The sequence below is a fragment of the Aythya ferina genome (assembly GCF_964211825.1).
Source record: "Aythya ferina genome assembly, chromosome: 37".
Taxonomy (NCBI): Eukaryota; Metazoa; Chordata; class Aves; order Anseriformes; family Anatidae; genus Aythya; species Aythya ferina.
Window position 1 is genome coordinate 514,292 of NC_140334.1, and position 23,687 is coordinate 537,978.

General features: G+C 66.6%; 4 protein-coding genes across 4 annotated transcripts; 2 read left to right on the forward strand and 2 right to left on the reverse strand.

Moving 5' to 3' along the window:
- Positions 1 to 101: 101 nt before the first annotated feature.
- On the forward strand, positions 102 to 5,529 carry LOC311426089 (serine protease 33-like). The gene is given in 7 exon segments (XM_084502245.1): positions 102 to 630; positions 1,268 to 1,300; positions 2,208 to 2,376; positions 2,977 to 3,191; positions 3,194 to 3,250; positions 4,072 to 4,241; positions 5,259 to 5,529. Coding segments are annotated over 7 exon segments (1,014 nt in total). The 5' UTR covers positions 102 to 524; the 3' UTR covers positions 5,523 to 5,529.
- A 1,675-nt stretch (positions 5,530 to 7,204) lies between these two features.
- PKMYT1 (protein kinase, membrane associated tyrosine/threonine 1) lies at positions 7,205 to 11,734 on the forward strand. Its single transcript, XM_084502244.1, has 7 exons — positions 7,205 to 7,244; positions 7,729 to 8,015; positions 9,066 to 9,660; positions 10,624 to 10,796; positions 10,905 to 11,095; positions 11,176 to 11,250; positions 11,332 to 11,734. The coding sequence occupies exons 2-7, from the start codon at positions 7,746 to 7,748 to the stop codon at positions 11,402 to 11,404; spliced, it is 1,377 nt and encodes a 458-aa protein (XP_084358370.1). The 5' UTR covers positions 7,205 to 7,244; positions 7,729 to 7,745; the 3' UTR covers positions 11,405 to 11,734.
- On the reverse strand, positions 11,402 to 16,472 carry PAQR4 (progestin and adipoQ receptor family member 4). Its single transcript, XM_084502246.1, has 3 exons — positions 16,283 to 16,472; positions 14,636 to 14,854; positions 11,402 to 13,114 (listed from the first exon to the last, which is right to left on the reverse strand). Exons 1-3 carry the CDS (start codon positions 16,434 to 16,436, stop codon positions 12,681 to 12,683), a joined length of 807 nt encoding a protein of 268 aa, XP_084358372.1. The 5' UTR covers positions 16,437 to 16,472; the 3' UTR covers positions 11,402 to 12,680.
- A 1,311-nt stretch (positions 16,473 to 17,783) lies between these two features.
- On the reverse strand, positions 17,784 to 23,645 carry KREMEN2 (kringle containing transmembrane protein 2; the record flags this gene model as incomplete). The annotated part of the gene is given in 8 exon segments (XM_084502292.1): positions 17,784 to 18,213; positions 18,725 to 18,800; positions 19,301 to 19,372; positions 19,843 to 20,196; positions 21,436 to 21,607; positions 22,194 to 22,318; positions 23,291 to 23,414; positions 23,417 to 23,645. Coding segments are annotated over 8 exon segments (1,369 nt in total), but the record flags the coding sequence as incomplete, so codon positions are not given.
- Positions 23,646 to 23,687: the final 42 nt, after the last annotated feature.

Below are 23,687 nucleotides of genomic sequence, written 5' to 3' on the forward strand. Positions count from 1 at the left end.
ACAGCTGCCCCATAGCCGCCCCATAGCGCCCCACAGCCACCCCATAGCACCCCACACCCCCACCCCCACCCCACAGCCCCCCCCACACCACCCCACAGCCCCCCCCATCACCCCACAGCCCCCCCCCCGCGCCGTGGGGCAGCCTCCTGCCGGGACACGCGTGTGGGGCGTCAGCCCCAGCGTCCCGGCCCCCGCCCCAGCCCGCGGCTATGGGGCAGGGCCCGAAATTTTGGGAATGGGGGGGGGGGACCCCACAAAACCCCCCCCGGGACCCCCTCAAGCCCCCACCCCACATCTCCCCGTAGGGCGCCAGGGGTCCGGAGGCTTCGTGGGGGAGGTTTTTATTTTTGGGGGGGGGTCCCCGAGGCCTGGGCCCCATCGAGGCCCCCGCGTGGGCGCCGGGAACTCGTTGGGTGGCTTCGGGACCCGCCCCCCCCCCGCACCCCACACCCCCCCCACCCCCACCCCCCCCCCGCCCCATTTAAACCGGGGCCCGCCCGGGTGGGGGGGGGCAGAGCCGGGCCATGGGAGCCTTCCTCCCCCTCCTCCTCCTCCTCCTCCTCCTCTTCCTCGCCCCCCCCCGGCTCCGAGGCCTGGACTGCGAGGGGGACCTGCGGGGTGCAGACACAGGTGGGATTGGGGGGGGGGGGAATTTGGGGGGGGGGCTGGACCCATAGATGGGGGGTGGGGGGGGTTGGGGGGAGGTTTGGGGGGGGGTTGGGTGGGTGGGGGGGTTTGGGGGGGGGTTGGGGGGCAGCCCTGGGGATAGGGGGTGGGTTTGGGGCTGGGTGGGGGCGCTGGGGGGGGAGATGGGGGCATGTGGGGGCACGTGGCTGTGCCCCATAGCGCCCCATAGCGCCCTATAGAGCCCCATAGAGCCCCATAGCAAAGGGGGGGGATCCTATAGGGTGTTGGGGGGGGGTGCCCTGGGGTTGAGGGGGGATTTGAGGCATTTTGGGGGATTTGGGATGGGTTTGGAGGGGTCCTGGGGAAGGGGGAGAGGGGGATTGGGGTGCCCAGGGAGGTTTGGGGTGGATCTGGGGGGATTTGGGGGTGGATTTGGGGGGTTTTGGGGTGGATTTGGGGCATTTGGGGGTGGGTTTGGGGGATTTGGGGGTAGATTTGGGGGGATTTGGGGGTGGATTTGTGGGCTTGGGGGTGGATTTGAGGGATTTTGGGGTGGATTTGGGGGATTTTGGGGTGGATTTGAGGGATTTTGGGGGGGATTTTGGGGCGGTTGCCTGACCCCGTCCCCGGTCCCGTGCAGTCAAGGTGTCGGAGCTGACGCGGTCGCAGCTGGGTGAGCAGCGGCCACAGCCCCCTGACCCCATAACCCCTGACCCCATAACCCCTGACCCCATAACCCCTGACCCCATAACCCCATAGCCCCCCGGCCCCTGTCCCCCTGTCCCTGTGTCCCCATAACCCTGTAACCCCCCCGTCCTCATGTCCCCGTGTCCCCCTACCTCATTCCCAACGTCCCCCTGAGCCCCCATCCCCACATCCCCCTGACCCCGTGCCCCAGTGTCCCCATGACCCCTAACCCCGTCCCCATGCCCCTGACCCTCTGTCCCCCATCCCCATTTCCCCATAACCCCACTCCCTGCCCATCCCCATTGCCCCCCCATAGCCCCCCCATAAACCCCCATCCCCCCATACCCCTCCATTCCCCCCCAAAACCCCCCCATATCCCCTCATTCTCCCCATATCCCCCCCAATTCTCCCCCAAACTCCCTCTATAACCCCCCAATTACCCCCATTCCCCCCCATTCCCCCCCATAACCCCCCAACCCCCCCAATTCCCCCCCCATATCCCTCTGTATCCCCCCATACTCCCCCTATTACCCCCCCAAACCCCCTATAACCCCCCTATAACCCCCCTATAAACCCCCATAACACCCCTATAACCCCCCAAAACCCCCCAATACCCCCCCATATCCCCCTGTATCCCCCCAATACCCCCCATAACCCCTCCAAACCCCCCAGTTCCCCCCCATATCCCCCAATTCCCCCCCATAACCCCCACATATCCCCCTGTATCCCCCCATACTCCCCCTATTACCCCCCATACCCTCCTATAACCCCCCATAACCCCCCCATATCCCCCCATTGCCCCCCATTTTCCCCCCCATACTCCCCCTATTACCCCCATATCCCCCCATATCCCCCCCCATAACCCCCCCATAACCCCCTGTGCCCCCCCCCAGCGTGCGGGCGGCCCCTTGGGGAGGGGCTGCTGCGGAACGTGGGGGGCGAGGACGCGTGGCCGGGGGAGTGGCCGTGGCAGGGCTCCCTCCTGCGCCACGGGGCCCACGTCTGCGGCGCCTCCCTCGTGGCCCCCCAGTGGGTGCTCACCGCCGCGCACTGCTTCCAGGAGTGAGTGGGGGGGGGAGGGGGGGTCACGGGGTCATGGGGGGGTCACGGGGTCATGGGGGGACATGGGGGGGGCGTGGGGGGGGATATGGGGGGATTGGGGGCATGGGGGGAGGATATGGGGGCATGGGGGGGACACATGGGGGAGGATATGGGGTTATGGGGGCATGGAGGGGGTATGGGGGGGTCATGGGGGGGGTCATGGGGACATTGGGGGGTCATGGGGGGGATATGAGGTCATGGGGGGGTCATGGGGGGACATGGGGGAGATGTGGGGGGGGTCATGAGGGGGACACGGGGGGCAGATGTGGCCATGGGGGGCTGGGGGTGGGCACGGGCCACACCCAGGGACCACACCCAGCGACCACGCCCCCCAAATGACCACGCCCCAAGTGGCCACACCCCCTGACTTGACCACACCCCATCTAAATGACCACGCCCCCTCTACCTAGCCACACCCCATCCACCTGACCCCGCCCCCTGACATAACCACACCCCTACATGACCACACCCCTACATGACCACACCCCATGACCACACCCCAGACCTGACCACGCCCCCTGACCTGCCCCCGCCCCCTCTCCCCGCCCCCTCCCCCCCCAGGAGCCGTGACCCCCGCGCCTACGCGGTGCTGCTGGGGGTCCGGGAGCTGTCGGGACCCCCGGGGCCGGGGGGGGGGGCGGTGCCTCTGGGCAGGCTCCTCCCCCACCCCGCCTACGCGGGCGAGGCCACCAGCGGGGACATCGCGCTGGCCCAGCTGGCCTGGCCCGTGGCCTTCAGCGCCGCCGTGCTGCCCGTCTGCCTGCCCGGCCCCCGCCTGCGCTTCCCCCCGGCACCCGCTGCGTGGCCACGGGCTGGGGGGACATCCAGGAAGGAGGTGGGGGGCGGGGCTAGGGCCGGGGGGGCGTGGTCTTGGATGGGAGGGGGCGTGGTGATGGCCGGGGGTGGTGGGGAGCCAATGGGATGCAGCCGTGGGCAAGGGGAGCCAATGGGATGGGACCACTGCCAAGGGGACCAATGGGATGAGACCATGGCCAAGGGGACCAATGGGGACTCAACCATAGCCAATGGGACCCAATGGGATGGGATCATGACCAGTGGGACCCAATGGGATGCGACCATGGACATGGGGACCAATGGGGGACATGGGGACCTAATGGGGACTCAACCATGGCCAAGGGGACCAATGGGATGAGACCATGGCCAAGGGGACCAATGGGGGATGTGGGGACCCAATGGGGACTCAACCATGGCCAATGGGAACCAATGGGACATGACCATGGTCAAGGGGACCCAATGGGATGCGACCATGGACATGGGGACCAATGGGGGACATGGGGACCCAATGGGGCCCCACCCATGGCCAACAAGACCCAATGGGCCCCACCCACGGCCAAGGGGAACCAATGGGATGAGACCATGGCCAAGGGGACCAATGGGGCCCCACCCATGGCCAAGGGGACCAATGGGGACTCAACCATGGCCAAGGGGACCCAATGGGACGTGACGATGGCCAACGGGCCCCACCCATGGCCAAGGGTCCCAGTAGGGGCCGAGGGGACCGGGGGGGGGACAGAAGGGGACCGGGAGGGGACAGGAGGCCGGGGGTGTCCCGGGGGGTCCCGGGGGGGTCCCAGGGGGTCCTGGGGGGTCCCGGGGGGGGTCTCGGGGTGACGGTGCCCCCCCCGCCCCCCCCAGAGGACCTCCCGTCGCCGCGGCGGCTGCAGAAGCTGGAGGTGCCGCTGATGGCGCAGAGCACGTGCCGGCGCCTCTACGGCATCGACATGGGGAGGGGGCTGCCCCCCCGCCGCATCCAGGACGACATGCTCTGCGCTGGGTACCCCGAGGGCCTCAAGGACACCTGCAAGGTGGGGGGGGCGGGGGGGGGCACTGGGAGCCAACTGGGGGCGCTGGGAGACAACTGGGGGCGCTGGGAGACAACTGGGGGCGCTGGGAGCCAATGGGGGGTGAGGGGGGCCAATGGGGGATGTGGGGGTCAATGGGGGTGTGGGGGGTCAATGGGGGCGCTGGGAGCCAACTGGGGGCACTGGGAGCCAATGGGGACACTGGGAGCCAATGGGGGGTGTGGGGAACCAATGGGGTTATGGGGACCTAATGGGGGACACGGGGACACAATGGGGACACAATGGGGGCTCACCATGGCCAAGGGGACCCAATGGGGGACTTGGGGACCCAATGAGGATATGAGGACCCAAAGAAGACCCAACGGGGACCCAACGGGGTCATGGGCACCCAACGGGGGACACAGGAACCCAATGGGGGATACGGGGACACAACGGGGACCCAATGGGGACCCAATGGGGTCATGGGAAACCAATGGGGGATTTTGGGATGCAATGGGGGACTTGGGGACCCAAAGAAGACCCAACGGGGACCCAATTGGGACCCAATGGGGCAATGGGGACCCAATGGGGGACTTGAGGACCCAATGGGGTTATGGGGACCCAATGAAGACCCAACGGGGACCCAACGGGGTCATGGGGACCCAATGGGGAACCTGGGGACCCAATGGGGGACACGGGCACCCAATAGGGGATCTGGGGACCCAATGGGGTTATGGGAGACCCAATGGGGTCTTGGGGACCCAAAGAAGACCCAACAGGGACCCAATTGGGACCCAATGGGGGATATGGGGACACAACGGGGACCCAATGGGGCAATGGGGACCCAAAGAAGACCCAACGGGGACCCAACGGGGACCCAATGGGGTTATGGGCACCCAATGGGGGACGTGGGCACCCAGTGGGGTTACGGGGACCCAACGGGGGACTTGGGGTCCCAACGGGCACCCAATGGGGCCCCAGTGGTTCCTCCTGTCCCCGCCGCGCCCTGACCTTCCTCCCCCTCCTCTTCCTCCCCCCCAGGGTGACTCCGGGGGCCCCCTGGTGTGCCGTGCCGGGGGGCGCTGGGTGCTGGCCGGCATCGTGAGCTGGGGGGAGGGGTGCGCCGTGCCCAACCGCCCGGGGGTCTACACCCGCGTCAGCGCCTACGCCCCCTGGATCGCCCCCCGCGCTCACGGCGCCGCCTTCGTCACCGCCGCCGCGCCCCCGCCCTTCGGCCTCGGAGTCATCGTCACCGTCGGCATCGGAGTCGTCATCATCATCCTCACGGGGGTGGCGGCGTGCTGAGGGGAGAGGTGGGGGGGTGTTAGGGGGTACTGGGGGGTACTGGGGGTACTGGGGGTACTGGGGGTACTGGGGGGTGCTGGGGGGTACTGGGGGTACTGGGGGACACCGGAATGAGGTGGGGAAGGGAAATGGGTTGGGGTAACGGAGACCGAATCCTATAGGAGGTGGGATAGGTTGGGGGCTGAAATGGTCGATTTGACCCCAAAATCCTATAGGAGATGGAACAGATTGGGGCCTGAAATGGGTATCGGGACCCAAAATCCCATAGGGACTGTCAACAATATAATTGAGTGCTAAAATCGTGAATGGGACCCCAAAATCCCATAGGGACCGTCAACAATATCACTGAGTCCCCAAAATCCCATAGGGAGATGAAATAGATTGGGTCCTAAAATGGGTATCGGGACCCCAAAATCCTATAGGAACCTAAAACAGCTTCATTGAGTCCTAAAACCGTCAATGGGACCCCAAAATCCTATAGGGACTTGAAATGTCTTGGGTCCTAAAATCACCATCAGGACCCCAAAATCCTGTAGGAACCTAAAATATCTTCATTGAGGTCCTAAAATCAACACCAGGACCCCCCAAAAAAATCCTATAGGAACCTAAAATGCCTTAATTGAGCCCTAAAACCATCACTGGGACCCCCAAAATCCTACAGGAGCCTAAAATATCTTCACTGAGGCCCCAAAACCATCACGGGGACCCCAAAAATCCCTATGGGATCCTCCAGCATCTTCATCGAGACCCCAAAGCCCCCCCAGGCCCCCAAAACCTATAGAAAGCCCCCAAAATCCTCCTCAGCCCCTCGTGGTGGCCCTAAAACCTCCCGGGGACCCCAAAATCCCAAGAGGGAGCCCCAAAATCTACGGGGAGCCCTAAACCCATGGCGGGGACCCCAAAAACATCACGGGGAGCCCCAAAACCACCCCGTGGGGCCCTAAAACCACGCAGGGGACCCCAAAAGCTCAGGAGGGGCTCACCCAGGGCCCTGGTTTTGGGGTGAAAAGCTCCAAGTTCGGGCCGGGCGTGAAATGAGTGGCACAATAAAGAAATTTTTGGGGAAAAAAGGAGGAATTGGCGTGTTTTTGGGTGCTTTGGGGTCGGTTCTTTGGGGTTTGGGGTGGTTTATGGGGGTTCGGGGGCAGTTAGGGTGTTTTGGGTGGTGTTGGGGGTATTTTGGGGGTATTTGGGGGCATTTGGGGGCATTTTGGTTGAATGTTTGGGTGTTTGGGTGTGTTTGGGGGCATTTTTGGGGTGTTTTGGGGTATATTTTGGGGCATTTAGGGCATTTTGAGGGTGTTTTGGGTACTATTGGGGGCATTTTGGGGGTATTTTGGGGCATTTGGGGATGCTTTGGGTTGTTTTGGGGTGTTCTGGGTATTTTGGGGTGTATTTTGGGGAATTTGGGGCACTTTGGGGTGTCTTGGGCATTTTGGAGTCTATTTTGGCGAACATTTGGGGGCATTTTGAGCTACTTTGGTGCATTTTGGGTGCCGTGGAGCTTTTTGGGGTGATCCGGAAGATTTCGCGGAAAAAAACACACCCTTGGGGGCGTGGCTCAGCGCGGCGCCGCTCCCCATTGGCTGCAGCGGCCGAGGGGGCGGGGCCGAGGCGGCGCGCGCCCAGCGGCCAGGGGGCGTGGCCGGCGGTTGGAGCCGTTGGCGGGAAACGGCGCGCGCGGCGCTGGGGGGCGGGGGGGGGACCCCGGGACCCCCAGAGGTGAGGGGGGGGCGGGGAGCTATGGGGCAGGGCTGGGGGGGGCTATGGGGCAGCTATGGGGCTGGGGGGGGCTATGGGGCAGGGTTATGGGGCAGATATGGGGCTGGGGGGGCTATGGGGCAGATACGGGGGCCTGGGGTGCTGGGGGGGCTATGGGGGGATCTATGGGGCAGGGCTGTTACCTGGGGGGGCTATGGGGTGGGTCCTGGGGCTTGGAGGGCAGTGGGGGGGGGGCTGTGGGGCTGTGGGGTTGGGGGCTATGGGGCAATGTGGGGCTGGGTTGTGGGGCTGGGGGGGCAGATCTATGGGGCTGGGGCCGCTTTGTGGGGTGGGGGGGGCACCTGGGATCTATGGGGCAGGAGTGGGGGGGGATCTATGGGGTGTGGGGGGGAGCTATGGGGCTGGAGCAGAGCCATCGTGAGGGGGGGTGGGGGGGCGCGCTATGGGGCGCCGTGGGTCTGAGACCTGCCCCCGCGCCCCACAGCGCCGCCGCCCCCCAGGATGTCCCCCCCCGGCCCCGTCCCCACGCCCCCCCCGGGCCGCCCCACTCGGCCCCGCAGCCAGAGCCGCTGCCTGGGGGGCCGCCCCACACCGCCCCACGCGTGGGGCCGGGGTCCTCGCAGCGTGGTGGCCCCCCCCGGCTCCGCCGTGGGGCAGGGGGGGCTGCCCCACAGCCCCGTCTACGACCCCCGGCGCCCCCAGACCTATTTCCAGCAGTGCTTCCAGCTGCTGGGCACGCTGGGGAGAGGATCCTACGGGGAGGTCTACAAGGTGGGGGGGGATGGGGGGCTGGGGGGTGGCTGGGGTGGGGGGCTGGGGTGTGGGGCTGAGCCATGGGGATGAGTTGTGGGGCTGGGCTGTGGGTCGTGCTGTGGGTCCCATCATGGGTCCCACCATAGGTCCCGCCATGGGGCAGAGCCATGGGTCCTGCTATGGGGCTGGGCTATGGGTCGTGCCGTGGGGCTGGGCTATGGGTCTCACCATGGGTCCTGCTGTGGGGCTGGGCTATGGGTCCCACCATGGGTTCCGCTATGGGGCAGGGCTATGGGTCCTGCTATGGGTCCTGCTGTGGGGCTGGGCTATGGGTTGCGCCGTGGGTCCTGCTATGGGTCCCACCATGGGTCTCACCATGGGTCCCACTATGGGGCAGAGCCATGGGTCTATATAGCAGGACTATAGGTCCTGCTGTGGGGCTGGGCTATGGGTCCCGCTATGGGTCTCACTATGGGTCTTGTTGTGGGTCCCACCATGGGTCCCGCTATGGGTCTATGCTATGGGTCCTGCTATGGGTCCCGCTATAGGGCTGGGCTATGGGTCTCACTATAGATCCCGCCATGGGTCCCGCCATGGGTCCCGCTATGGGTCCCACTATGGGTCTCACTATAGGTCTTGCTATGGGTCCTGCTATGGGTCCTGCCATGGGTCCCGCCGTGGGTCCTGCTATAGGGCAGAGCCATGGGTCCTGCTATGGGTCCCGCTATGGGTCTCACTATGGGTCCCTCTGTGGGTCCCACCATGGGTCTTGCTGTGGGTCCTGCTATGGGTCCCACTACGGGTCTTGTTGTGGGTCCCTCTATGGGTCCCTCTATGGGTCCCGCCGTGGGTCCCTCCGTGGGTCCCTCTGTGGGTCCCGCTATGGGTCCCGCTATGGGTCCCGCTATGGGTCTCACTATAGGTCCCACTATAGGTCCCTCTATGGGTCCTGCTATGGGTCCCACTATGGGTCCTGCTATGGGTCCCACTATAGGTCTATGCTGTGGGTCCCTCTGTGGGTCCCGCCGTGGGTCCTGCCCCCTAACCGCCCCCCATATCTCCCCCCAGGTGCGCAGCCGCGCGGACGGGTCCCTGTACGCGGTGAAGGTGACGTCGCGGCCGTTCCGCGGCCCCCGCGACCGGCGCCGGGCGCTGGCGGAGGCGGGGCGGCAGCGCGCCGTGGGGCGGCACCCGCAGTGCGTGGGGCTGGTGGCGGCCTGGGAGGAGCGGGGGGTGCTGTACCTGCAGAGCGAGCTGTGCGCGGGGGGCAGCCTGGGGGGGCTGCTGGGGGGCCCCCCGCCCCCCGCCTGGCGCCTTTTGGGGTACCTCTGGGACCTGCTGCAGGCGCTGCGCCACCTCCACGGCCGCCGCATGGCGCACGGCGACGTCAAGCCGGCCAACGCCCTGCTGACCCCCCGCGGGGTGCGGCTGGCGGATTTCGGGGCGCTGGGGGAGGAGGGGGAGGGGTGGGGAGGGGAAGGGGACCCCCGGTACCTGGCTCCCGAGGTGCTGGGGGGGGGTCCCGGGGCGGCCGGGCCCCCCGCCGACGTTTTCAGCCTGGGCTTGGCGCTCCTGGAGGTGGCGGCGGGGACGGAGCTGCCGGCGGCGGGGGAGGGGTGGCAGGAGCTGCGGAAGGGGGGGGTGCCCCCCCACATGGCACGAGGTGAGGGGGGGGGGTGGGGTGGGGGTGGGACCCTTGGGTGGGGTCAGGACCCTTGGGTGGGGTTGGGTCTTTGGGGCAAGCGTTGGGGTTGTGGTTGGGTGCCCTTGGCCTTGGTTGGGTCCTTGGGTCACCCGTTGGGTCCCCATGGGTGGGGTTGGGTCCTGATGACACCCATTGGGTGCCCTTGGCCATGGTTGGGTCCCCGTGGGTGGGGTTGGGTCCCAGGGTCACCCATTGGGTCCCCATGACACCCGTTGGGTCCCCTTGGCCATGGTTGGGTCTTTGGGTCATCCGTTGGGTCCGTAGTTGGGTGCCCTTGGCCTTGGTTGGGTCCCCATGGGTGCGGTTGGGTCCCCGTGTCACCCGTTGGGTCCCCATGGGTGGGGTTGGGTCCCCGTGACACCCATTGGGTGCCCTTGGCCACGGTTGGGTCCCGATGACACCCGTTGAGTCCCCTTGGCCATGGTTGGGTCCTTGGGTCACCCATTGGGTTCCTGGGTCATCCCTTGGGTGCTTGGTTGGGTGCCCTTGGCCACAGTTGGGTCCTCGTGTCACCCGTTGGGTCCCCATGACACCCATTGGGTCCCTGTGGGTGGGGTTGGGTCCCGATGACACCCGTTGGGTCCCCTTGTCCATGGTTGGGTCCTTGGGTCACCCCTTGGGTCTGTGGTTGGGTGCCCTTGGCCTTGGTTGGGTCCCCATGGGTGGGGTTGGGTCCTGATGACACCCATTGGGTGCCCTTGGTCATGGTTGGGTCCCTGTGACCCCCACTGGGTCCCGGTGTCACCCACTGGGTCCCTGGGTCACCCACTGGGTCCCCTCGCCCCTGGCCGTGCCCTTCCCTCCCCCACCGGCTCCCGCTGCCCCCCGTTGGCTCCCCCCACCCCGCGCCCCCCCCCAGTTGCCCCCAGACCCCCTGTTTTACCCCCCCGTCCCCCCCCCACGGCCGGGGGGGTCGCACAGGGCTCACCCCGGAGCTGCGGGAGCTGCTGGCGGCCATGTTGGAGCCCGACCCCGCGCGCCGCCCCACGGCCGAGGCCCTGCTGCAGACGGCGCCGCTGCGGCGCGCGGGGCGCTGGCGGCCCCTCACCCGCCTGGCCGACGAGGGGCTGCGCCGGGGGGCGCACCTGATGGAGGTCAGCCCCATAGCGCGCCCCATAGCGCGCCCCATAGCGCGCCCCACGGCACCGCCACCCCGCCCCGTGCCCCCCGCGCCGCGCTCACCGCGTCCCCGTCTCCCCTAGGGCTGCCGGGCCGCCCTGCGGTGGGTGTGGGGCGCGCTGTGGGGCACGCTGTGGGGCGCGCTATGGGGCACGGTGCCCTGGCGGCGCCCCCCGGCCACCCCACCGCGATCCCCGCTGCCGCCCCACTGCGTCCACTGGGATGAAGACGAGGAGGAGGAGGCGGCGCGGTGGGGCGGCAGCGTGCCGGGGAGGTGAGTGGGGCTGTGGGGCGCGCTATGGGGCGCGCTATGGGGCAGGGGGAGCCCCACCCCTGACCCCGCTGTCCCCACAGCCCCTCCGCCTTCCCCCGCACCGCGTCCCCCTGCAGCACCCCACGGCACCGAGCGGCGCCGCCCCACGGCTCCAGGTGAGCTCTGCCCCACACCCCCTGCCCCACACCCCCTGCCCCACATCCCTGCCCCACAGCTCAGCCCCACGCCCCCCACAGGTCCCCCGAGGGCAGCCCCACGGCCTTGGGGCGCCTGCGCCGCACCCTCACCTTCGAGGAGGAGCCGGAGTAAAACGGCGCCGCCCCACGGCGCGGCTTTATTGGCTGGGTGAGCGCTGATTGGACGGCACGGCGGCAGGGAGGAGTGCTGATTGGCCGGCGGGGCAGCAGCAAGAGTCCTGATTGGCCGCGTGGAGATCAAACGGATTTGTGGTTGGCTGGTGGGAGGGCAGCGAGGGGTCTGATTGGCTGGCGAGCAGCGTGGCGACGTCTAGGAGGAGGAGGTGGGGAGCGCTGATTGGCTGGCGGCGTGGTGATGCTGATTGGTTGGTGGAGAGCTGGCGAGGAGGCTGGCGATGCTGATTGGCCGGCAGATGAGTAAAGATGGTGATTGGCTGAGAAATCGAGAATGCTGATTGGCTGTTGGGCTGAGAACGCTGATTGTCTGGTGGATTGACGGTGCTGATTGGCTGGCGGCTCAACAATGCCGATTGGCTAGTGGTGTGGCAATGCTGATTGGCCACCCTACGGCAACACCGATTGGCTGACGACTCCGATTGGCCAACAAAGTCCGGCAAAGTCCCTGGGCCGACAGGTCTACCCGTCTAAATAGTGCTTCCAACCGGCCGACAAGTCCACCCGGTAGAAGCATGCTTTCCATCGGCCGACAGGTCTACCACGTAGAAACATGCGTCATAGCGGCTGACAGGTCTACCCAGCCAGATAGTCCTTACAATCGACCGACAAGTCTACCCGGCAAAAGAATCCCATCGCCCGACAGGTCTACCCGGTTACATAGTGCTTCCAATAAGCCGTCAGACCTACCATCTAGAAACATGCTTCATAACGGCTGACAGGTCTACCTAGTCAAAGTCATTTCCATCGACCAACAAGTCTACCCGGTAGAAGCGCTTACAATCGGCAAACAGGTCTACCATGTAGAAACATGCTTCATAACAGCTGACAGGTCTACCCAGTCAAATAGTCATTTCCATCGACAAGTCTACCCGGTAGATGCGCGCTTACAATCGGCTGACAGGTCTACCATGTAGAAACATGCATCATATCGGCCGACAAGTCTACCTAGCCAAAGAGTCCTACAGGCTGTCAAGTCTACCCGGTTAAATAGAGCTTCCAATCAGCCGACAAGTCTACCCGGTAGATGCGCGCTTCCAGTCGGCCGACAGGTCTACCGTGTATAAACATGCTTCCTACCGGCCGACACGTCTACCCGGTAGAAGCGCGCTTCCAATCAGCCGCCAGGTCTACCCGGTAGACCCCTACTCCCCATTGGCCCCCGGCTCTCCCCAAGCTCCCCGATTGGCCTCGGGCCCGGCTCCCCCCCCTCCTCATTGGCCGGGACACGGGTTGTGCACCACCCAGCGCAGGTCCTGCTGCACCCCCCAGTGCAGGTGCAGCAGCCCCAGTACCACCAGCAGGTGCATCAACTGGTGGCTGTTCCCCCAGTAGTCGAAGCGCCCGGGGCTCCAGCGCTCGGGCACGCGGGCGGCGTTGAGCGCGCCCCCCAGCAGCGCCAGGGCGTCCATGCGGCCGTAGCAGCTCAGCGCCCCCCGCGCGCCGCCCCCCAGCCCCGCCGCCCGCAGCCCCAGCACCAGCAGCCGGAACGCGGCCGGGCCGGCGAACGAGCCCAGGCGCCGGGCGCTGGAGGCGGCGCTCACGGCGCTGCGCAGGGCCCGGAGGCTCAGCACCGCGTAGAGCCCCAGCGCCGCGCCGCGCAGCCACGGCCGGCACGGCAACCAGCAGTAGATGATGGGCACCGCGCCTGGGGGGGGAGAGAAAGGGGAGGGGTGAGGAGGGGGAGGGGTGAGGAGGGGGAGGGGATTGGGGGAGGGAACGCCCGCTGTAAGGGGTTGGGGGATGGGGGGGGAGGGGTGCGGGCAAAATGGCCGCCAGCAGTGGGTTGGGTCCCTACTGGTAAGGGGTGGGGTAAGCAACTGCCAACAGGCCACGCCCCTGTCATGGCGGGCTGGCCAATCCGCTTTGGGCTCAACCAAGCCCCGCCCACACACCCTAAGCCCCACCCTCGCCTATCCTGACCACACCTACCCCTCTATTCAACCAACCCCAACCCAACCCATAGACCCCGCCCAACACTTAGACCCCGCCCACCACCCCCAGACCCCGCCCACCACCCCCAGACCCCTCCCCCTTTCTCCCAGACCCCTCCCCTCTCCCCCAGACCCCGCCCACCACCCAAGCCCCACCCACAACCTGTGCCCACCCAACCCTACTCAACCAACCTCTACCCAACCCATAGACCCCGCCCAACGTTTAGACCCCGCCCACCACCCCCAGACCCCTCCCCCTTTCTCTCAGACCCCTCCCCCTTGACCTCAGACCCCTCCCCTCTCCCCCAGACCCCGCCCACCACCCCCAACCTCTTCCTACCCAACCCCACTCAACCAACACCATCCCAACCCAGAGACCCCACCCAACGCTTAGACCCCGCCCACCACCCCCACACCCCTCCCCCTTTCTCCCAGACCCCTCCCCCTTGACCCCAGACCCCTCCCCTCTCCCCCAGGCCCCGCCCACCACCCAAGCCCCACCCACAACCTGTGCCCACCCAACCCTACTCAACCAACCTCTACCCAACCCATAGACCCCGCCCAACTCTTAGACCCCGCCCAACGTTTAGACCCCGCCCACCACCCCCACACCCCACCCACCACCCCCAGACCCCTCCCCCTTTCTCCCAGACCCCTCCCCTCTCCCCCAGACCCCGCCCACCACCCAAGCCCCACCCACAACTTGTGCCCACCCAACCCTACTCAACCAACCTCTACCTAACCCATAGACCCCACCCAACGCATAGACCCCGCCCACCACCCCAGACCCCGCCCACCACCCCCAGACCCCTCCCCCTTTCTCCCAGACCCCTCCCCCTCTCCCCTAGACCCCTCCCCCTCACCCCCAGGCCCCGCCCACCACCCCTACCCCAAACCACTCACCTTCTACTCAACCAACCCCAACCCAACTCATAGACCCCGCCCAATGATTAGACCCCGCCCACCATCCCCACAACCCTCCCCCTTTCTCCCAGACCCCTCCCCTCGCCCCCAGGCCCCGCCCCCTCCCCCAGGCCCCGCCCAACCCCACCCCAACCTCTGCCTACCCAACCCTACTCAACCAACCTCTACCCAACCCATAGACCCCGCCCAACTCTTAGACCCCGCCCAACCCTTAGACCCCGCCCACCACCCCCAGACCCCTCCCCCTTTCTCCCACACCCCTCCCCCTTTCTCCCAGGCCCCGCCCCCTCCCCCAGGCCCCGCCCACTCACCCAGCCCGTTGACCACGGCGACGCCGGCGACGTCGATGGCGAGGAGGCGCCGGTAGAGGCGGGGCCCCTGGCGGTGGCTCATGAAGAGGTGGTACAGGACGCTGCCCAATGGCGGCACCACCAGCGCCACGCAGTGCCCCGCCCCCAGCCACCACACCGCCCCCGGCGCCCCCGGCAGCGCCCCCGGCACCAGCAGCACGAACGCCACCAGCGGAACGCCTGGGGGGGGGAACCAGTATGAACTGGGGGCACTGGGAGGCACTGGGAGGTCAAATTATAGGTACTAAGGGCATCCCAGTTATGGATACTGGGGGTACTGGGAGCACTGGGAGGCACTGGGAGGTGATGGGAGCGTCCCATTAAGGGTACTGGGGGCACTGGGAGGCACTGGGATGTCAAATTATAGGTACTAAAAGCATCCCAGTTATGGATACTGGGGGTACTGGAAACACTGGGGGGAACTGGGAGGTGATGGGAGTATCCCAGTTAAGGGTACTGGGAGCACTGGGAGGCACTGGGAGGCACTGGGAAGCATGGGGAGGCACTGGGAGGTGCTGGAAGGTCCCGTTATGGGCACTAAGGGCATCCCAGTTAGAGGTAGTGGGGCACTGGGTGGCACTGGGAGGCACTGGGAGCTACTGGGAGGCACTGGCAGTGTCCCTTTAAGGGTTCTGGGGTGTCCCAGTTATGGGTGCTGGGGGTACTGGGAGGCACTGGGAGCATTGGGATGCACTGGGAAGTACTGGGACACACTGGGAGTGTCCCAGTACCTATACCCCCCTCCCTATACCCCCTCCCAGTCCCTCCCAGTCCCCCCCATAACCCCCTGTAACCCCTCCCAGTCCCCCTGTAACCCCCCCACACTCCTCCCAGTACCCCCCCAGTCTCCCCCAGTGCCCCGTAACGGCCCTATAACCCCTCCCAGTCCCTCCCAGTCCCCCCCAGTCCCCCTCCAATTCCCCCATACCCCCCCCGTCCCTCCCAGTCCCCCCCATAACCCCCTCCCAGTCCCTCCCAGTCCCCCTATACCCCCTCCCAGTCCCCCCATAATTCCCTACAACCCCTTGTAACCACTCCCAGTCCCCCCCAGTCCCTCCCAGTCCCCCCATAACCCCTCCCAGTCCCCCCCAGTCCCCCCATTACCCCTCCCAGTCCCCTCCCAGTCCCCCCCAGTCCCCCCATTACTCCTCCCAGTCCCTCCCAGTCCCCCCTCACTCCCTTATAACCCCCTCCCAGTCCCCCCATAACCCCCCTATAACCCTCTATAACCCCCCCCATTCCCCCCATACCCCTCTATAACCCCCCCCAGTCCCTCCCAGTCCCCCCCAGTCCCCCTATAACCCCCTATAACCCCCCCCCAGTCCCTCCCAGTCCCCTTATTACCCCTCCCAGTCCCCCCATTACCCCTCCCAGTCCCTCCCAGTCCCCTTATTACCCCCCCCAGTCCCCCCCAGTCCCCTTATTACCCCTCCCAGTCCCTCCCAGTGCCCCCATAACCCCCCTATAACCCTCTATAACCCCTCCCAGTCCCCCCCAGTCCCTCCCAGTCCCCCCCAGTCCCCCTATAACCCCCCCCCAGTCCCCCCCAGTCCCCTTATTACCCCTCCCAGTCCCTCCCAGTGCCCCCCAGTGCCCCCAGTGGCTCACCGTGGCTGTAGATGTTGCCCAGCTCGTTGTGCAGGTAGAAGAGGCTCCTGATGCAGCCCCCCCCCGAGCAGAGGGGCCGGTACCCCCCCCGCACGAAGGGGTTGAAGCGCAGGTGGGGGGGGGCGTGAGCCCAGCCCAGCAGCCGCGGCGCCATGGCCCCCAGGCCCCGCCCCCGCCGGGACACGCCCCGCCCCCGAGGCCCCGCCCCCTCCGCATCACATCCTATCCCCGGCCTCTAAACCCCGCCCCTCCAAGCCCTGGCCTTTTAAGGTCCTCTTCCTCTAAGCCCCGCCCCCTTGAAGCCGCACCCCCCGAGTAACGTCGTAGCCCCGCCCCCTCCGGGACACGCCCCTCCCCCGAGGCCCCGCCCCCTCCACATCACATCCTATACCCGGTCCCCAGACCCCGCCCCCTCTAAGCTCTGGCCCTTTAAATCCTCCTCCTCTAAGCACTGCCCCCTCGAAGCCCCGCCCCCTAGAAGCCCCACCCCCAGTATGTATTAGCCACGCCCCCTCCGGACACGCCCCCTCTAAGCCCCGCCCCCTGCACATCACATCCTATCCCCAGCCCCTCCAAGCTCTGGCCCTTTAAGTCCCGTTCCTCTTAGCCCCGCCCCCCAGAAGCCCCGCCCCCTTTAAGCCACACCCCCGAGCACCATCTCCACCCCACCCACTTTAGGCCCCGCCTCCTTGAAGCTCCGCCCCCAACCTCACAGCTCAGCCCTGCCCCTTAACCCCTTGTAGCCCCACCCCTTTAAGCCCCACCCCTCTTAGCCCCGCCCCTAAACATCCCACCAAGCCCCTCCCCCTTTAAGCCCCACCCACAGCCCTGCCCTTAAGCCCCGCCCCACTTGAGCCCCGCCCCCCACTGGCTGCCACCACCTTGCCATATATGGCTGAGTTCTGCCCCCCCTCCTCATTTGCATAGCCACGCCCCCGCTGCTGGCACGAAGGCCACGGGGCTCATTCTCATTCAGCCAATCGTCTGCGTGCTATGCAAATGAGGCGGGACACGCCCCCTGACCCCTCGGGACAGCCCCAGGTAATGTGGGGGGGGACAATGGAATGTGGGGTGGCTATGGGGCGCTATGGGGCAGCCATGGGGTGGCTATGGGGCAGTTGTGGGGCACTGTGGGGTGGCTATGGGGTGCTATGAGTCACTGTGGGACAACTGTGGGGCGCTATGGGGCAGCTGTGGGGTGGCTGTGGGGTAGCCATGGGGCGCTATGGGGCAGCTGTGGGACAGCAAGGGGCATTATGGCACAGCTGTGGGGCAGTTGTGGGGCTATGGGGTGCTATAGGGCGCTGTGGGGCAGCCATGGGGCACCATGGGGCTCTATGGGGCAGTTATGGGGCAGATATAGGTCACTATGGGGCACCGTGGGGCAGCCATGGGGCGCTATGGGGCAGCTATGGGTTGCTATGGGGCAGATATAGGTCACTATGGGGCGCTGTGGGGCAGCCATGGGGCAGCTATGGGGCACTGTGAGGCTCTATGGGGCACCGTGGGGCAATATGGGGCAGCTATGGGTTACTGTGGGGCACCATGGGGCAGATATAGGTCACTATGGGGCTCTATGGGGCGCTGTGGGGCAGCCGTGGGGCAGATATAGGGCACTATGGGGCAGTTATGGGGCAGCCATGGGGCAGATGTAGGTTGCTGTGGGGCAGCCATGGGGCGCTGTGGGGCAGCCGTGGGGCGCTGTGGGGCAGGCTCAGCTGTGGGGCAGGAGGGCGCGCAGGGAGGGCTGGGGGCTGTGCCCGGGGGGCTGCTCCCCCCCGGCCCCCCCACCCCCCCCGCTGCCTTCGGCCTCCTCCTCATCCTCGGGGGGCGCCGGGGGGCGGGGCCGGAACGAGACCACCCAGGGCTGCCCCTCCCCCAGGCAGCCGCAGGGGGGGGCGCGCGCCTTCAGGGGGGGCAGGGGGCGGGGCCTGGGGGGGGGAGGGGAGGGGTCAGGGGGGGGAGCGGGACCCCCCCAAAACCCCATAAGTAAAAAGGGACCCCCAGGGACCCCAGTTAGGGGGCAGGGACCCTCCCCAAAACCCCAGGACCCCCCCAAACCCCATAACCCCAAAGGGCCCCCCCCCAAAGACCCCACTTATGGGGCAGGGACCCCCCCCAAATACCAAGGGCCCCCCCAAGACCCCATAATGAGGCACAGGACCCCCCCAAGGACCCCTTTTTGGGGACTGGGACCCCCCCCAAATACCCAGGGACCCCCCCAAAACCTCAGGGACCCCCCCAAAGACCCCACTTAGGGGGCAGGGACCCCCCCCCAAACCCCATAACCACCAGCAGCCCCCCCAACCCCTTTTTGGGGCCAGCACCCCCATTTTGTGCCCCCCCCACCCCTGTAATTTGGAGGAGGGACCCCAAAACCCCCCCAAAGCCCCCCCAGACCCCCCCAAAACCCCCCAAAGCCCCCCGACCCCCCCCACTGACCGGTGGCGCAGGCGGCGGCCCAGCAGCAGCAGCAGCCCCAGCACGAAGGCGCCGGCGGCCGCGTAGCTCAGCACGGCTGGGGGGGGCCCCACAGATTGGGGTCAGGTGTGGGGCAGCCCCATAGATAGGGGGCAGGTGGGGGGCAGCCCCATGGAGTCAGTTATGGGGCCAGGTGTGGGGCAGCCCCACAGATACAGGATCAGGAGTGGGGCAGCCCCATAGAGTCAGTTATGGGGTCAGATGTGGGGCAGCCCCATAGATGTGGGGTTACATGTGGGGCAGCCCCATAACTACATCACTTATGGGGCAGGTGTGGGGCAGCCCCATAGAGTCAGTTATGGGGCTAGATATGGGGCAGCCCCACAGATAGAGTCAGTTATGGGGTCAGTTGTGGGGGCAGTTGTGGGGCAGCCCCATAGATACAGCACTTATGGGGCAGGTATGGGGCAGGCCCCGAAGTAAGGGGTCAGGTGTGGGGCTGGCTGTGGGGCAGCCCCATAGATAAACCACTTATGGGGTCAGTTGTGGGGCAGCCCCATAGATACGGGGTCAGTTTTGCCCCCCCCCATTGCTCACCTCGGGTGCTGTGGGGCGCTGGGGGGCTCGGGGTCACCGTGGGGCTGGGGGCACTGGGGGGCGCTGCCACACCTTTGGGGGGAAACAGCGCCCAGTATAAACCAGTACCTCCCAGTGCCCTCAGCGCACCACATCCCCCAGTACCTCCCAGTCCCCCCAGTAGCCCACATCCTCCAGTATCTCCCAGTATCCCCCAATATCCCCCAGTCCCTCCCAGTCCCCCCAGTATCCCCCCATATCCCCCAGTAACCCCCCCCACACTCCCTCCCAGTGCCTCCCAGTCCCTCCCAGTGCCCCCAGTACCCCCTCCCAGTCCCTCCCAGTCCCCCCAGTCTCCCCAGTACTCCCTCCTCCCAGTCTCCCCAGCCCTCCCAGTGCCTCCTAGTCCCTCCCAGTGCCTCCCAGTCCCTCCCAGTGCCTCCCAGTCCCTCCCAGTCCCTCCCAGTCCCCCCAGTCTCCCCAGTACTCCCTCCTCCCAGTCTCCCCAGCCCTCCCAGTCCCTCCCCGTGCCTCCCAGTGCCTCCCAGTCCCCCCCCACTCACGCCGGTAGGTGAGGGCGAAGCCCTGTGCGTGCCGCAGGGTGTCTGAGCGGAAGGTGAGCTCCAGCGCCTCGGTGGGCAGCAGGAGGGCGCGGGCGGGGGGCGGGGGCCGGCGCCCGTCGAACTGGGCCAGGAGGCGGCGGCTGCGGGCGTCGCGCAGCGTCAGGCGGTCGTTGGGGTCGCGGATGTCGAACAGGCGGAACGTCACCTCCAGCGCCGCCCCCGCCCCCGTGGTCGGCCCCGTCCCCCCCAGGCGCCAGGCGCAGTCGGCGTCCGGCCCGTAGTCGTCGGGGAAGCCCGGGGAGTAAATCACCCCCGAGGGCGCCGAGCTGTTGGCGCGGCACGCGCCCACCCAGGCTGCGGGGAGACGGAGAGATGGGGGTTGGCACGGTGACCGTAGGGTGTTGCCATGGCAACCGTGGGGTTGTGTTGCCATGGCGACCGTGGGGTGTTGCCATGGGGTCTTGACACCATAGTGCTATAGGCAACATGAGGCCAGGTTACTATAGGGAGTGTAAGATTGTTGCCATGGTAACCATGGGGTTGTGTTGCCATGGCGACCACAGGGTGTTGCCATGGGGCGCTGACACCGTGGTGCCGTAAGTACCACAAGACCACGTTGCTATAGGGACCATGGAACTATCACCGTGGTAACCATGTGGTGGTGTTGCCATGGCAACCACGCATCAGCACCACCCCCTGTCCCCAGCAGGGCGCCATCCCCGCGGCAACCCCAACCCCACAGCACCCCCGCCCCACGCATCTCCATGGCAACTGATGGGCGGTCACCATGGCAACCACAGCACCAGCACGGTGACATCACCAGGACGTCACCATGGCAACCACCTCCCCATGGCAACCGCCTCCCTGTGATGTACGGCTGCCAGGTCAACCCAGCACCCAGCTCTACGGCTGCCAGGTCAACCCAGCACCCAGATCCATGGCTGCCAGGTCAACCCAGCAACCAGCTCTATGGCTGCCAGGTCAACCCAGCACCCAGCTCTACAACTGGCAGGTACTACCCAGATCTGCGGCTGCCAGGTCAACCCAGCACCCAGATCAATGGCTGCCAGATCAACCCAACAACATCTATACATCTATATATATATATATAAGGCTGCCAGGTCAACCCAGCACCCAGATCTACGGCTGCCAGGTCAACCCAGCACCTCCAGCAGGCAGCGCAGTACTTGCAGTGCCCTCAGTACTCGCAGTGTTCGCAGTACTCGCAGTGCCTGCGTTGCCTGCAGTACTCGCAGTGCCCTCAGTACCCACAGTGCCTGCAGTACTTGAAGTGTTTGCAGTGCCCGCATTGCCTGCAGTACTCACAGTACTCACAGTGCCTTCAGTACCCTCAGTGTTTGCAGAACTCACAGCATTTGCAGTGCCCACAGCACTTGCAGTACTCGCAGTGCCTGCAGTGCCCGCAGTACTTGCAGTACTCAAAGCACTTACAGTACTCGCAGCACCCGCAGTGTTTGCAGTACTCGCAGTGCCCACAGTACTCGCAGTGTTTGCAGTGCCCGCAGTGTTTGCAGCACCCGCAGTGTTTGCAGTGCCCGCAGTGCCCGCGGTGCCCGCGGTGCCCGGACTCACCGTGGTAGACGGCGAGGCGCCCGTCCCCGCCGCAGAGCTGGCTGGCCTTGCCGAAGCAGACCTGGTCGCACTCGGCGGTGCTGGCGCGCTGCCCCCGCCGCAGGTCGCCCGCGTGGCCGCAGAAGCAGGCGTAGCCCGCCTCCAGCCCTGCCAACTGCACGCACATGTGGGGCTGGGGGGGGTGATATGGGGCTGGGGGGGGTGTTATGGGGTGATGTGAGGCTGAGGGGGGGTGATATGGGGCTGGGGGGGTGATATGGGGCTCGGGGGTGGTGCTATGGGGTGATGTGGGGCTGGGGGGGGCGCTATGGGGGGATGTGGGGCTGGAAGGGGGATATGGGGATATAGGGGGCTGTGGGGCAGGGGGGATAGGAGGGCACTATGGGACTGGGGAGGGTTGGGGGGCCTATGGGGCTGGAGGAGCCCTATGGGGGCTATGGGGCTGGGAGAGGTATATGGGGCTGGGGGGTCTATGGGGCAGGCCGGGGGTCCTGGGGAGCTATGGGGCAGGCTGGGGGTCCCGGGGATCTATGGGGCAGGTTGGGGGTCCCAGGGGGCTATGGGGCAGGCTGTGGGTCCCATAGGATCTATGGGGCAGGCTGTGGGGTCTCAGTGGGGCTGTGGGGCAGGGGGCTCCCAGGGCATTACAGGGCGATGCTGAGGTCCTTAGGGGCGGGGCTTCACGGGGCGTGGCTCAGAGGGGCGGGGCCTGTCAGGGCGTGTCCCAGGGGGCGGGGCGTATCGGGGCGGGGCCGTACCTCGTAGCCGCGGCCGCGGCAGAAGCGCAGGCAGAGGGGCACGGTGAGGCGCGTGGAGGTGCCGCTGGCCCCGCTCAGCGCCGGCGGCGACCCCGAGTCCACGAAGCAGCCCACGAAGCCGGGCACTGCCGGCCACGCCGTCAGAGCACGGCACAAAACGAGCCAGAATGCCCCAAAAACACCCCGAAATGACCCCAAAACACCCCAAAACGACCCAAACCACCCCAAAACCACCCCAAAATGACCCAAAACACCCTGAAATGACCCCAAAACACCCCAAAGCGACCCAAACCACCCCAAAAACACCCCAAAATGAGCCAAAATGCCCCAAAACCACCCCAAAATGCCCCAAAACCACCCCAAAATGACCCAAAACACCCCAATGCAAACCAAAATCACCCCAAAGTGACCCCAAAATGCCCCAAAACCACCCCAAAGCGCCCCAAAATGACCCAAAACAACCCAAAACCACTCCAAAATGACCCAAAATGGCCCCAAACCACCCCAAAACCACCCCAATACGCCCCAAAACCACCCCAAAGCCCCCCCAGTGTCCCCTGCTGCCCCCCCTCCCCCTTTATTGCCCCCCCAACCCCTCTTTACTGCCCCTATCACCCCCCCAACCCCTCCCATCACCCCCCAGCCCCCCCATTATCCCCCCATCACCCCCCAACCCCCTTTCCCATCACCCCCCAATCCCTCATATCCCCCTCTATTGCCCCCCAATTGCCCCCATATCCCCCTCTATCACCCCCAATACCCCCCCAAGCCCCCCAATTGCCCCCATAGTCCCCCCCATCACCCCCCAAATCCCCCTCTACACCCCCCAACCCCCCCATAACCCCCTCTATCGCCCCCCAATTGCCCCCATATCCCCCCCTATCACCCCCCAACCCCTCCCCATCACCCCCCAACCCCTCCCAACCCCCCCAACCCCCCCCACCCCCCCAATACCCCCCATATTGCCCCCCCACGCCCCCCCCTCTCACTGCGGCAGGAGGGGATGTCGCAGTACTTCCCCTCCCCATCGCCCCCCAACCCCCCCACCCCCCCAATACCCCCCATATTGCCCCCCCCCATATTGCCCCCCCTCTCACTGCGGCAGGAGGGGATGTCGCAGTACTTCCACTCGGCGCCCTCGTCGCCCTCGGCCACGTAGCACCAGGGCCGGGCGTCGCCGTCGGGGTTTCGGCAGTGGTTGTGGGGGCCCAGCCCCCCCCGGAGCCCCCCGCGCCCCCCAGCAGGGGGGGCCGCGTCTGGTTCCAGAAGAGGCAGGGCCGCCCGCCCCCCCCCGGCCCCGTGCGGCTCTGAGCCCCCCGGTAGTCGGCGCCGTTCACCGTGAAGCACTCCGACGGGCCTGGGGGGGGAAGGGTGTTTGGGGGGGTCAGACCCCTTTGGGGGGGGCACGGCCCCTTTTGGGGGAGCACGACCCCTTTTGGGGGGGCACGACCCCTTTATAGGAGATCAGGCCCCTTCTGGGGGGGGCACGGCCCC